The sequence below is a fragment of the Schistocerca nitens genome, unplaced genomic scaffold (assembly GCF_023898315.1).
Source record: "Schistocerca nitens isolate TAMUIC-IGC-003100 unplaced genomic scaffold, iqSchNite1.1 HiC_scaffold_375, whole genome shotgun sequence".
Taxonomy (NCBI): domain Eukaryota; kingdom Metazoa; phylum Arthropoda; class Insecta; order Orthoptera; family Acrididae; genus Schistocerca; species Schistocerca nitens.
In genome coordinates, this window is record NW_026045909.1 from 671,529 (window position 1) to 686,832 (window position 15,304).

General features: G+C 42.2%; 1 protein-coding gene across 1 annotated transcript in view; it reads right to left on the reverse strand.

Moving 5' to 3' along the window:
• Positions 1–15,304, reverse strand: part of LOC126229569 (cholecystokinin receptor type A-like) — a 148,769-nt gene that overhangs the window by 73,377 nt on the left and 60,088 nt on the right. Inside the window, exon 3 of the mRNA XM_049942337.1 lies at positions 6,303–6,527. Within this exon, the coding sequence (XP_049798294.1) occupies positions 6,303–6,527 (225 nt within the window). The remainder of the gene's footprint in view (positions 1–6,302; positions 6,528–15,304) is intronic.

Consider the following 15,304-nt stretch of genomic DNA (forward strand, 5'->3'; position numbering starts at 1 on the left):
AAGTTATTACGTTTTGGCGCTTAGTGTGGAACGATTTTATCATTACCTGTATCATTTTATTGTTATTACATACTGGCGCCCAGTGTGGGGCCAATAGCATTTCAGTTTCACAGTCCCTTTTGAAATCGTTACAACAGCAACTCAGCTCATTTGACATCACGGACACAAAGTCACTGGCAACTAGTTGGTAACATGATACGAACGATTTAATAGCCGGTTAATCTGCAGTCGCGCTATTTGCGGAGCGCTATTCAACTACACAGTTACCAAACCATGTCGTCAAGTTTCATTTGAGCTGTTTCGTGTTTTCCGTGACTATGTATGTCAAACGTGCTGTAAAATAATGTTTTGTTTATTAATCCACGAGGTACTGACACTGAATATATGAAAAAGAACATATGCTCCGTTTAAAAAAATTGCAATGTACAGACGTTATGAAACTGTGTAGTGTGGAATAAGTTGTAAGAAACTGATGTCCACCGAGTCGGCCATTTTGAGTAAGTCGTTGGTGTAAGCAAATATATATGTGAATTTATAGGAAGTGTAGGTGTATTTTAAGTTGACGTTATTGTGTCTTGTGTACTAATGACATTACAGTAATAAACAGCCAACGTAAAAACTGAAGACTGTGCAGTGATCTGGTTCTTCGGAAATCAAACATATAACAAGAAATTTACCGAATCATAAAAAGTCTCGAAGAAATATGTCTCGATAGAGACTGCGCGGCCATCGTGCACTGGAAATAAAAACCGAGTAAATCAGTATTAAAATGGGGGCAGTTTTTTCTGCAAAACGAGATTTGATAATTATATGAGAATGGATTTGGAGGGATTACCTGTGTCCAGTCACGAGCAAGAAGGGTAGGTGATATGGTTCAAATGGCTCTAAGCACTGTGGGACTTAACATCTGAGGTCATCAGTCCCCTAGACTTAGAACTACTTAAACCTAACTAAGCTAAGGACATCACACACATCGATGCCCGAGGCAGGATTCGAACCTGCGACCGTAGCAGCAGCGTGGTTCCGGACTGGAGCGCCTAGAAACGCTCGGTCACAGCGGCCGGCTGGTAGATGACATGTATGAGTAGATAGTTGCTGGAGTTATTTAGAGCAATGTAATGGTCTGCGACATACATTTTAGAATCTTTGTATTGTTGGAATTTTTTACATGTTGATTCAGCGACTAGTGTTTTTATTCTTATGGTATGACTTTAGATGGATAACAAAGAAGTATTCAGAAATTGTAGAACGGAAACTAGATTCCCATGTGTTTTAGTATTATGATGTTACGCATTGGTAGTAACAGCTTTACAGGTGTGCGTGGGTGTGTCACATATACAGGTATATGAAGCTCTCAAACGTTTGTACAAGAACAATTTTTTTTTTGGATGGGCCCTTTAGTCCAGAAAGGTTGACGTTACTCCTAGCTGTTACACTTTTCTAGTCTCTGAAGTTGTCCTATACTGCCAGAACATAGTTTAACGCAGCTGCAGAAAAAAATTTCTGAAACAGGACGGATGCAGGCATCACAGTAACAGAATTTTTGTTTCCAGAATGAGATTTTCACTCTGCAGCGGAGTGTGCGCTGATATGAAACTTCCTGGCAGATTAAAACTGTGTGCCCGACCGAGTTCGAGTCTCGGTCGGGCACACAGTTTTAATCTGCCAGGAAGTTTCAGAATTTTTGTTTGTCCGTGAAAGACTTTGAAGGAATGTTTGTTTTGAAACGCATTTAACCAGGAAGTCTTTAGCTGCGGCACTGATGCAAATGAGTTTCAAGTAATAAATTTAATAATAAAGAATACTTTTTTCAAATAGGAAATGATGTAGCACAAAGAACAACGAAAATTATGTCTTCTTGTGAGAGGAAAGCGACCCCCGGTACCTAGGATCATGCCAAAAACAGTAGGGCTCGAAAAATAGTTCGTGGAAACGAAGAAATATTGAATAAGTAACTGCTCACAGTTAACTGTATGTGTATTCAGTGTTACTTATTTATCTAAGGATGTCTGTGACGTTCAAATGAAAATTTATTTTATATCGAAATGAAATAAATACTATGGTCTGTCACGAGATGGCCGCTGCAAGCGGTGAGGGGCATGTTAAGAGGACAGTGCTCTCAGTCCATCTGCAGCACAAGTAGGAATGTCCTAGCGGAAAATGAACTGACGAGAAAAAATTGCAACACGAAGAAGGAGTTGTGCGACATAAACGAAATTCGGTACGCCGTATTTTTACATCTGTAAGATGATGTCTATTAGAATATCGCACCAGTCCTTAAAAGAGTGGCGCGAGTAGTACCACTATGAGTATGAAAACCAGGTATGCTTTAAATACATACTGTAACGCTCGTGAGATTGGAGGTGGTGAGTTGATGTTTGTCAAGTATGTCTTCAAGGCGACAGAGACGCCACTATCAACATCTCACTGAGTTGGAATAAGGTCAAGTCATAGGACTTCGAGAAGCTGGATGTTCTTATTGCGATATTGCAGATTTGACAGGATTCTAGCCACTGTACGAGAACGAAATTGCTGCCAGTGTTTGTCACGAGAATGTACGGTCGCAAGATGAACGGGCTGTGAACGGCCACGTGACAATACCGAGAGGGAAGACCATCGTGTCTGGTGCAGGGGTGGATCCATAGGGGGGGGGGGGGGCAATGGGGACAATTGCCACCCTCCCCCTGATGCGTGACCGATCTTTTTTTTCCCGACTGCTTTAGGGGCTGATTACGTTGGCCTATCTAGTATGTTTTACTTGAAGTCGAAGATGTAAACAATGGCACGCAGTTTGATGTAACAATTCAAAAAGAGACCTTGAAGCCTCTTCCATTTAGTGAATAAACTACAGAAGAAACAACTGTACTTACGAATAAAATGATAATATTCGCTGTGGCATGAGCGATCTGGGTCCCTTTTTTAGCACTTTCCCTGCAGTGCGTATGTAAGATTTTGTTTCTAGTGGCAATTTGCAAAGAGATGGTGTTGATAATTAAGCGATGAACACCGAAGGAATACTTGAAAATATTCTCATTAGTTGCAAATAGTGAGAACCTTACGACAGTCCCTTTTATTCTGCAATTACACGTTTTCGATCTGGATGAACGGTTCTCCCCCATTTTGCTTTTCTTCTCACTTTTGATGCGGAATGTGAACAAACATTAATTAGCCAAATGTAATAATGTACACGAAAATAACGTCTGTGGATTCATTCACAATCCATTCTCTCATACAGTAAGAATATAAATGTTACGGTCAGCAGATTCAAACAGATACTGACGTAATTAATTAACAATATAAGATGATTTCCTGAACACAGTCAAACACCCTATTATAACTTTTCGTAGTCGTATCGTCATTGCTGCGTATAAACACATGCGCGAATTCGATGGCAACATTCTGTCATTTGAAAGCAATTGGTGAACTAATTTCGAAGATTTAAGAATGGAAACGAACATTAGCATTTTTATAGTTATTTTACATTAGTAGACAAACACCGAGTTTTTCAAGTGCACGTGTCGTGTTTGAAGAATATTTTTTAGGTAATGCAGTAAGTTATTTCATTAAACACACTTAATACATAGCGATACACAATTAAAATAAAAGCAGAATATATATATATATATATATATATATATATATATATATATATATATATATATATATATATATAGGGTGAGTCACCTAACGTTACCGTTGGATATATTTCGTAAACCACATCAAATACTGACGAATCGATTCCACAGACCGAACGTGAGGAGAGGGGCTAGTGTAACTGGTTAATACAAACCATAAAAAAATGCACGGAAGTATGTTTTTTAACACAAACCTACGTTTTTTTAAATGGAACCCCGTTAGTTTTGTTAGCCTATCTGAACATATAAACAAATACGTAATCGGTGCCGTTTGTTGCATTGTAAAATGTTAATTACATCCGGAGATATTGTAACCTAAAGTTGACGCTTGAGTACCACTCCTCCGCTGTTCGATCGTGTGTATCGGAGAGCATCGAAATACGTAGGGATCCAAAGGGAACGGTGATGGACCTTAGGTACAGAATAGACTAGAACAGCAAATTACGTCCACATGCTAACACGTTTTCATTGGTCTTTTTCACTGACGCACATGTACATTACCATAAGGGGTGAGGTACACGTTCGACGGGCGTTTCATAGGATGTGGAGGACGCATAAATTGGCCAGCCCGTTCTCCTGACCTTACACCTCTGGACTTCTTTCTGTGATGTGCCTACAACCCCAGAGGATATGAAACAACGTATTGTGGCAGCCTGCGGCGACATTACACCAGATGTACTGCGGCGTGTACGACATTCATTACGCCGGAGATTGCAATTGTGTGTAGCAAATGATGGCCACCACATTGAACATCTATTGGCCTGACATGTCGGGACACACTCCATTCCACTCCGTAATTGAAAACGGAAACCACGTGTGTACGTGTACCTCATCCCTCATGGTAATGTACATGTGCGTCGGTGAAAAAGACCAATAAAAAGGTGTTAGCATGTGGACGTAATGTGTTGTTCGGCGGTACGTCCACCCGGCCTCCCGCATGCCCACTATACGCCCACGCTCAAAGTCCGTCAACTGCACATACGGTTCACGTCCACGCTGTCGCGGCATGCTACCAGTGTTAAAGACTGCGATGGAGCTCCGTATGCCACGGCAAACTGGCTGACACTGACGGCGGCGGTGCACAAATGCTGCGCAGCTAGCGCCATTCGACGGCCAACATCGCGGGTCCTGGTGTGTCCGCTGTGCCGTGCGTGTGATCATTGCTTGTACAGCCCTCTCGCAGTGTCCGGAGCAAGTATGGTGGGTCTGACACACCGGTGTCAATGTGTTCTTTTTTCCATTTCCAGGAGTGAATATATAATATTCTGCTTTTATTTTAATTGTGTATCGCTATGTGTTAAGTGTGTTTAATGAAATAACTTACTGCATTACCTAAAAAATATTCTTCAAACACGACACGTGCACTTGAAAAACTCGGTGTTTTTCTGCTAATGTAAAATAACTATAAAAATGCTAATGTTCGTTTCCATTCTTAAATCTTCGAAATTAGTTCACCAATTGCTTTCAAATGACAGAATGTTGCCATCGAATTCGCGCATGTGTTTATACGCAGCAATGACGATACGACTACGAAAAGTTATAATAGGGTATTTGACTGTGTTCAGGAAATCATCTTATATTGTTAATTACGTCAGTATCTGTTTGAATCTGCTGACCGTAACATTTATATTCTTACTGTATTAGAGAATGGATTGTGAATGAATCCACAGACGTTATTTTTAAAACAAGCGTTCAGTGCATAGTGCTGTGGAATGTGGAAAAAACCGCAAATTGGCGTTCATAAGAAGAAGAACAACACCAAAAATGCAACAGGAGCGTAATATGTAAGAAATTGTCCACGCAACCTGCCACTGATGATGCCTTGCAGAAAATAAAGGCGAAACGCGTATGGCACTAAAATTGTGTTTTATTCAGTTGCTGTCAGACGGTCCATAAGTAAAAATTATCAATATACCGTTAATCACTTACATTTGTTACCTGCACAAATGTAGACCCAAAATTGCGTTGTTGTTGTCTTCAGTCCTGAGACTGGTTTGATGCAGCTCTCCATGCTACTCTATCCTGTACAAGCTTCTTCATCTCCCAGCACTTACTGCAACTTACATACTTCTGAATCTGCTTAGTGTATTCATGTCTTGGTCTCCCTCTACGATTTTTACCCTCCACGCTGCACTCCAATGCTAAATTTGTGATCCCCTCATGCCTCAGAACATGTCCTACCAACCGGTCCCTTCTTCTTGTCAAGGTGTGCCACAAACTCCTCTTCTCCCCAAATCTATTCAATACCTCCTCATTAGTTATGTGATCTACCGATCTAATCTTCTGCGTTACCCTACAATAAGTATTTTTTGATGTTGCGATTTGTTTTCCGTCAGTGTATGATCAACCGTCTCACTGATAATCAGTGTTGGTAGTTCAGGCTGTATCGTCGGAACCATTTGGTATTCCTACAAGGTTCTGCTACTTCCTCTGGCATAACCACAGTAGGCAAAAAAAAAAAAAAGAAAAAAGAGGAAGTAGTTTATGTAGAGCCGACCAGGTGATATTACAGTTGGAATCGCCGTTTAGACTAACTATGAAAGCCACTGTGCAGTTCCAGTCGCAACGTATGGTTTCGAAAATGTTCGCAGTCGCAGCTTTAGGCAAGTTGTCCCGTTCGAACTGAGTCAGACAAATAAGACAGCGTTGCGGCAGAGCAGTACGCACCTTGCGCTTGGCCTCGATGCTCTTGCGTGCGTAGTTGGAGCGGATGGCCTGGCGACGCAGGGCGTGTCCCGGCGCCGCCTCGCCGCTGTCGTGGTCGTGGTCGTGAGCGTGAGCGTGCTCCTGGTCGTGCTCCTGGTCGTGGCAATGCTCGCTGTTCTCGGCCGACGCCCGACCTCCCAGCACGCTGCAGACGGTACCCCCGTTCTCCGCTGGCAGCTGCTCACCCTGTGTCCCAAACGGAGATGTCGGTCCAGGTTATTTATAACTTCCTTGATGAATGATTCAGTACCACTTTTTCTTAAATGAAGACTGTTCTTTCATTTTATTAGCTAATTTCACTTCCTTAAATATTATTAGACTACAGCACAATGAAAATTGTTACCTTTACAGGACGTTAAATTCCACAAAACAAGCTGTGGGGTAAAAGCTATCTATGAGGATGTCTCTTTTGCATAAACACAATAGGTAAGACACAGTCAGCACAAATGTAAGTTCCCTATGCAAAAGGGAAAATGTGGAACATATGTCGGGTTCTGTCATGTGCCAGCTTACACAACACGTCAACATTTCCGTTAAAGTACTGATGGGCGAAAGCTTCATTGCTAGAGTGTTGGCGTGGATTCGACAAGTGTTTGGTCGGTTTCAGGAGGTACGAGAGGCGTTCAAGTAAGTAATGTAACACTTTTTTTCTGAATTTGAGTTGGTTTTATTCAGGATTCCAATACATACACCAAATAGTGGCTGAGTGTGTCAGCACAGTGAGTCACGTCCAGTTGCACAGCGAAGTGTTTGACTGCTACCCGTCGATCACCTCGAATGAGAGTGTCCACACATTCAAACATTACAGGAATCACAGCTGTGTGTCGCCGGCCGGTTCGAAAGAGATTGGACAGGTTTGCGTGACCTTGTTGCGATGATGACAGACGCCTCGCCCAGCGACTTACCGTGCTTTTGTTCACTGCCAGGTTCCCATAGACATTCTACAAGCACCTACGAATATCTGCGATGCTCTGGTTTTCTGCCGAATCTAATCGACAGCTCCCTGCTCGGAACACTCTCCTTACGGTTACCACTTTGAAGGCTATGTACTCGTATAGCGCCGCCACCTATCGGAACTTCATGAAACTATAGGGCCTACGCGGGAATAATCCACAATGTCCGACAACAAATCCCGAATTTTTTCAACAGAAACAGATCCAGAATAAAAGTGTTGCATTACTTATTTATCGAACGCCCCTCGTATGTGGCATCAGATGTCTATACAGGGGTCTCGTAAGTTCCGTAATCATGAGCTAGTAATTTGTGCGTGCGCAGCTGGCGTCCAATAGTGTCCCAGATGCGTTGAATCTGGAACAGATTTGGGAGCAAAGAAATCAACGTGAGTTCACCATCACGCTCCGCAGATCACTGTAGCACGTTTCTGCCCTTGTGAGATGGACAGATGCCCTGCTGGAAGAAGATATCAACCATGAAGGGATGCAGATGGCCGGCAATGAAGTTCCCGTAGCCTACAGCTGTCATGGTTCCTTCGATTACCAGCACAGGTCCCATGGAACCCTACGTAAATTCCCCCAGTAGCTTACTACTGCCCCCACCCCCCCTCCCCTCGACGGGGTTTTTAGCCCGGACGACGGCATATCTGGGCACGACCACCGACCTAGCATAACAAGGAACATGATTCTCCGACTAGGCGACACGTTTCCATTGGTCTCCGGTCCAATATCGATTACTCCGTGCCAACAGCAGTCGTAATTGACGATGTCGTTGGGGCAACACTGGAACTCAGGAGGATTGCCTGCTATGGAGCACCATGTTCAACAGTGTGTGCACTGAGCAGTGTGCTTGGAAACACTTGTGCCTGCACCAGCACTGTACTCCGTCTTCAGGTCTGCCACAGGTCGCTGCCTTTACAGCTTACAGACGGAGTACACTTCAAGTCTATATGTTCTGGGATAAAGTGCAGACATCCAGCAACTTGCCACCAGTTGTGGTGTCTTCGTCCTTCAATCACTTTCCTCAGATGCTCGCGACAGTAGATGGCGAACAGCCGATCACCTTCACCATATCCGAGATACGCGTCCCAAGGCGTCGACGTTTCTTTAGGCCAACAAATCCTACGCTGATGCGCCAAAACGTTACGACTATCTGCTTAAAAGCGTGCCCTTTGTCAAAGTCGCTTAGGTTAGTGCATGTCCTACACTGTAGCCCATCAGCGTTTTGTTAAGTGGGCGAAATTAGCAACTGAGTAATAGTGAAACGAAATGTTTATTTCAAAATGAAAGGAACAGCCGACGCTGGACAATGACTTCCTTTAAGATACTGACAGTGGCTACGAACTCATTCTTTAAAAAATCTATTGATTCAGTGCAACTGGTTGCAAGGCGCAATGGCAATGCACTTTGTTTCTTTTTGCTGCGTTACAGCTGCTGTGCCACACGCTGAACATGGCTGGGCGTCTAACTTGTTCACATCCAATATACGACTTTTTGGTGTCATGAAAAAACTTCGAATTTCTAAACGAACTGAAGAGTCCATGTTGCTCATAATATTTCGACTATTGACTTACATGTCTGCAGCATATTATACGAACACTGGTCTTATGTATGCTCGCTGCCCGTCTCATGCAACAACAACAACAATAACAATAATAATAACAATAATAATAATAATAATAAGAAGAATAAGAAGAATAAGAAGAAGAACTCTGTCAAAATGCTCATAACACTACACCATTTGCTCCGAAGAAATGTATTTGAAGCAGAAGCGACAGCTATTGTAATTGTTGCAACAACTCCGTATCTCGTCAGATACAAGGGAACAAGATTTACGAACAACAAGCTATGAATGTGTTGTGGAGCGTTAATGACCAATGTAAGCTCACATTTCACTTTTTCTCCCATGAATACCTGTGGTTTACAGAGTATTGGTGTTTAAGTAGAGGATGGGTGACCGTCCAGATCTGCCGAGCGATGTTGGCGAGTGGAGTACACTCAGTCCTCACGAGGCTAATGGAGGAGCTACTTGATTGAGAAGTGTCAGCTTTGGTCACGAAGCCGACAATGGCTGGGAGAGCACTGTGTTGACCAAATACCCCTCCATATCCGGATCCAGTGACGCGTGCCGTCAGAGGATGACACGGCGGTCGGTCGGTCGGCGGTCCACTGGGTGAGGCATAAGAAAATACTAAATTTTAAATACATTTCTTCTCCGCTGTTTTGTGTTAGAGCAATGAAATAATATTCCTAACTCGTTTTGGAAAACAGGTTCTTAGAATTATGAGGGTAGAGGCCTCCATAAAGCACAGTGCTTATCTGGTGTATCTGGTGGCATCTCCCACCGCAGTTGCTTCAGCATTTCTGTAACTCTCTCACGCTGACGATGCAAAACCGCAACGAAGCATGCAGCTCGGCATTTTTTGACTCTATACTTTTTCGTGGGTGACTGGTTTCTTGCAGCCGACAACGACTTGCTTTCCAGTGCCAAACGCTTCTTCGCCGATTAGTACTTACACTCAACGCCCTCAATTATTTGCTGGATATGTCCCAATTCCGTCTTCGCGCACAGTTTTTACCCTCTACAGAACCATGGAAATGTCCTACCATCCTCATCATCTTACTCTCAGTGTTACTTTCTTCGCTGATTTTGTAGAGTACTTCCTAATTCCTTAGCTTACCACTCGACCTAATTTTCAACATGCTTCCGTTGAAGCACACATCACATGCTTCGACTCTCTTCTTTTGCGATTATTTCACAGTCCGTGGTTCCCCACCATACAGTTCTGTGCTCCAGATGTACTCTTTTAGAATAATCTTCCTCAGTTCTAGGGCTATGTTCGATACTAGCAGATTTCTCTTGGCTAGGAATGCCCTCTCTGCCTGTGGTAATCCGCTTGTTATATCCTCCTTGCTTCGCCCATCGTGTGATATTTTGTTACGAAGGTAGAATAATTCCGTAACTTCATCTACCTCGTGGTCAAGAAGTTTGATGTTCAGTTTATAACCGGTCGCATTTCTGCTACTTCTCATTACTTTTGTCTTTCTTTGGATTACTCTCAAGCCACAATATCCTCATTAGACTATTCAACAGCTCCTGTAATTCTTTCTCACTTTCATTGAGGATAGTAATATCATTAGAGACTCTCTATCATTGATACCCTTTCACCCTCAATTCTAATCCCACTCTTGAACCTAACCTTTATTCCTCACGTTACTTCTTCGGTGTGTAGACTGTACAGTAGGTACTCACGACTGCATCCCTGCCTTATGCCCTATTTAACCTGAGCACTTCATTTTTGTAAATGGAAAACCGAAAGTGAAGTGCTCAGGTTAAAAAGGGCATAAGGCAGGGATGCAGTCGTGAGTACCTACTGTACAGTCTACACACCGAAGAAGTAATGTGTGGAATAAAGAATAGGTTCAAAAGTGGGATTAGAATTCAGGGTGAAAGGATATCAACGATAACAGTCTCTGATGGTATTACTATCCTCAGTGAAAGTGAGAAAGAATTGTAGTAGCTGTTGAAGAGTCTAATGAGGACATTGTGGATTGAGAGTAATCCAAAGAAAGACAATAGTGATGAGAAGTAGAAGAAATGCGACTGGTTATAAACTGAACATCAAACTTCGTGACCGCGAGGTAGATGAAGTTAAGGTTCTTGTAATTATTGTATATTACCCTAAGATTACACTTGTACCATCTTACATTGTCTAACGCTTTTTCTAGATGGACAACCACTATGAACTTGCGTCTAGAGATGCAGAGATTGGGACGTTAGTTGATATACCACTGTTGCGTAAACTTACCGTTGATTCTCTTTATTTGGAAGTTAATCCCAAACAGATGCATTTAATGATATTCATTTGTTAGGATCAATTTTGAAGTTCTGATGACTTAATCGTCAGGTACACACTGTGACAAAGTGATGCGCACCCGCAATGCATGTAGTGTGAACCAGAACTCCGCCGACAACTTTCAGATGCATCCCTGCAAAAAGGTGGTTAGTTAACGTGGTCTTTAAAATGCATACCGTCAGAAGTATGAACACTTCTTCATCCTCGATACTGTGAAAAACATCTCTTCTACTGCAAGCCCTTTGGACCCAAACAAAATAAACTGTCCAGGAAACATGGGCTCTAAAATGCATACCTCAAGAGCAATGAGCAGTTGTTCAGTAGAGAAGATGTGTTTTACAGTAGCAAAGTTGAACAACCACTTTCTTTGCCACATCACTCACTCCGAAATGAGTAGCAGAAAAGAAGTTAAAAATCACTACCCAAACGCCTGCAACCCAGCCACATCCTGCTGTAATGAACCTGTTCATCACCATCAACAATTTTATCCGTTAAGTCCCTTCGTCTTGCACCAGTGCAGCTAGCAGCCGTTGTTTACTAGTGTGTATATAAACCCGTTTCTATAATATTACATTAGTCTTCTCGGGATGAATGAATCGCTATGTACGGATATGTTAAACCAAAAAATCCATTCTGCAACCTGAGGTGTCTGCTGGCGTTGCTTCATTCGCTCCCTTTAAGCTGTTGCGCGACCTGACTTGACGAAGATGGGTGCAGCTGACTGACTATCTGTCCAGGGTGTCAGTCAAATGGGACGGCTTTGGGGCCGATCAATGCGCAGCTATGGCTGGCCTTGACTGTAAGGGCGAACGTGGCGCACACGAGCTCTTTCAGCGCTTTCCTGTCACTCACAAACAAAGTGACATTTGCCATCAATGCATTATCCCTTTCTGACGAGTCAGCATATGCGAATCTCAGCGTGATTTCCGATCTGGCTCAATTTCGGCCTGTGTTTTCTATTTTGAATTTCAATTATCAATTGCAAATTAAGGATGTACTCTAATTCAGTGGCACTGTACGATGTTAACTTGTTTATACAATTTTCAGTCATTGTAAACAAAAAATCAAACACAGCGAAGCAAACGAAATCACATATTAGTAGGCTTCCATATTTGTGTTCAAATGTGTGTGTGAAATGTTATGGGACTTAACTCCTAAGGTCGTAAGTCCTTAAGCTGACACACTTCTTAACCTAAATTATCCTAAGGACAAACACACACACCCATGCCCGAGGGAGGACTCGAACCTCCGCCGGGACCAGCCGCACGGTCCACGACTGCAGCGCCCGAGACCGCTCGGCTAATCCCGCGCGGCTTCCATAAATCAAATCAAGAACAATTGCCATCACGGGGAACTTAGAAGAAGATATCCTCGGTTTAACGAAGCAACTTGAAAAACTTAATAAAGGCAAGGCCTCCGGTCCAGACAGTATACTAGTTAGATTCCTTTCAGAGAATGCTGATACAGTAGCCCCATACACAGCAGTTGTATAAGGCTGCTCGCTTGTAGAAAGATCCGTACCCTATGACTGTAAAGTTGCACAAATCACACCACTACCCACGGAAGGAAAAAGGAGTAATTCGTTGAATTACAGACCCATATTATTAACCGTCTACTTGCAGCTGGATTTTGGAACATATACTGTGTTCCAACATTACGAATTACTTCGAAGAATACGAACTACTGAGAAACAGACTACACGGATTCGGTTCTTGTGAAACAAAACTAGCTCTTTATTCTCGCGAAGTAATGGGTGCTATCGACAGGGGTTGTCAAATTGATTTCATATTTTTAAATTTCCAGATGGCTTTTATCACCGTTCCTCACAAGCTACTTCTAATGAAATTGCGTGATTACGGAGTATCATCTCAGCAGTGTGACTGGATTCGTGATCTCCTGTCAGAAAAGTCACAGTCGTAATAACTGATGGAAAGTGATCGCGTAAAACTGAAGTAATGTCTGGCGTTCCGCAAAGAAGGGTTGTAGGCCCTCTGCTGCTCCAGATCTACATAAACGATCTAGGAGACATCTGAGCAGCCCTCTTAGATTATTTGCAGATTATGCCGTCTTTTAACACCTTGTAAAGTCATCAGATGATGAAAACGAATTCAAAAATGATTTAGACAAGACATGTAGATGCGAAAGTGGCAACTGACTCTAATGAGAAGTGTATGGTTATCCATATGAGTACTAGAACAAATCCGCTAAATTGCTGTTACGCAATGAGTCGCACAAATCTAAAGGCTTTCAATTCAATTAAATACCTAAGGATTACAATTACGAATAACTTAAACTGGAATGATCACATAGATAATGTTGCAGGGAAAATAAACCAAAGACGACGATTTATTGGCAGAACACTTAGAAAATGTGAAGGGCTTATTTCAATAGTGGTACAAGTCCATTTTTGTCCATATTGAGGTACAGAGTCCTAAAGTTAAATGAGCGCTGAAAAATCTGCAATTGAGACACCAGAAATATTGAAGAATATGGCTTCTTGCTATAGATGAACCTTTCTTTCTGTTTGTTTGGCTCATTAATTTCAGAAGCATTATAGACAGAAAAGTGGAGGTAATGGACCTGTACCACTATAGAAATAAGCCCTTCATGTAATAGGTCTACTAAAGAGACTGCTTACACTACGCTTGTCTGCCGTCTTGCGGAGTATTGCTGGGCTGTGTGGGATTCGCATCAGATACGATTGACGGATGACATCGAAAAAGTTAGAAGAAGGGCACCTCGTTTCATGTTATTGCGAAGTAGTGGAGAGAGTGACACAGATATGATTCACGGATGAGGGTGGCAACCACTAAAACGAAGGCGTTTTTCGCTGTGGCGGGACCTTCTAATGAAATTTCAATCAACAACTTTCTCTTCAGAGTGTGAAAATAATTTTTGGCGTCGAGCCACATCGTGAGAAATGATCATCATGATAAAATAGGAGAAATCAAAGCCCACAGGGAAAGATTTAAGTATTCGTTTTTCCTGCGGGTTGTTTGGGAGTCAAATGGTAGAGAAACTACTTGTAAGGCACTTAATTGTGAATTGCAGAGTAATCTGTAGATGTAGATATAGTATTACACTTATAATCTGTTCTAGGCGTAGGCATAATGTTTAATTATCACTACAAAAAGTATTTTGTATATTACTTACTGTGCCTGACCAGATTATGGCCCTGACCAGCAAAACACATACAAAGTGAAGTATTCCTTAGCGGAATACCTCCACAAGATCGCAAGTAGATGTAATTAAATTTTGTTTAGAGAACGAACAAACGTAGAACACCGTCTGCTGTTTCTTGTGCAGTACAACAAAAGAAAATAAACGTTCTCCAGAAACTCTTCTTAGAGATATGAAGGAAAAGTTCTTTACAAGCAACTGTGCTTCAACAAAAAGAAAAAAGATTCTTAAGAGTGTAGATAACATTCTCTTGACCAATAAAAAGTCCTTCCTCGAAACAGAGCACAGACTGGTGGTACATCAGTCGCTGGCTGGCGAAGATGGAATTGCTTCTAGTCGGCCCCGAGCGGGCAGATATATTTTCGGGGTGGATGGTTACAATTTTCCTGTTGGCTATCGAAGTTGCAGCGGATGCAACAAGAGATGCACGTCTGGAGCGATCCATGTTACTATTTTCTGTGCCATCTTGCTGGTTAACCGGCAGCCCAACCTGGAGGTAATTAGTCCTCTGAGTGGTGAAATGAAATATTCTGAGGAATAAAACCCAAACGATTCGTTCCTGTTTCAATCACGAAACTAAATTATTTTCAAAAGGTTATTACTATTATCATAAATTTTAAACCTATAATATTGATTGTATAAGTTATCGATGATTACTTTTTCTCATTTAGAAACATTAATCCGGTGGACGTTATAGGTTCCTCACTTAGTCCACCCACTACACACATATGCTGTGCTTCGTCCCGTACATTGTTGATGATGAAAGTAAAACATATACGCCACAAATACTAAATACCTTAAGAAAATGTCTTCTCCAAGTTGTAGGTAGTACCCGCAGTCGTTCAGAAACGCTTCATTACTCGCTTCGAAACAGACAGTACGGCACAGCAGTAACAACATAAGGCTGTACATAGTATTGTTATTAGACTTGTTAGATACAAGGCATTAAAAGCCTGAAGTCGTCCAATCAAGT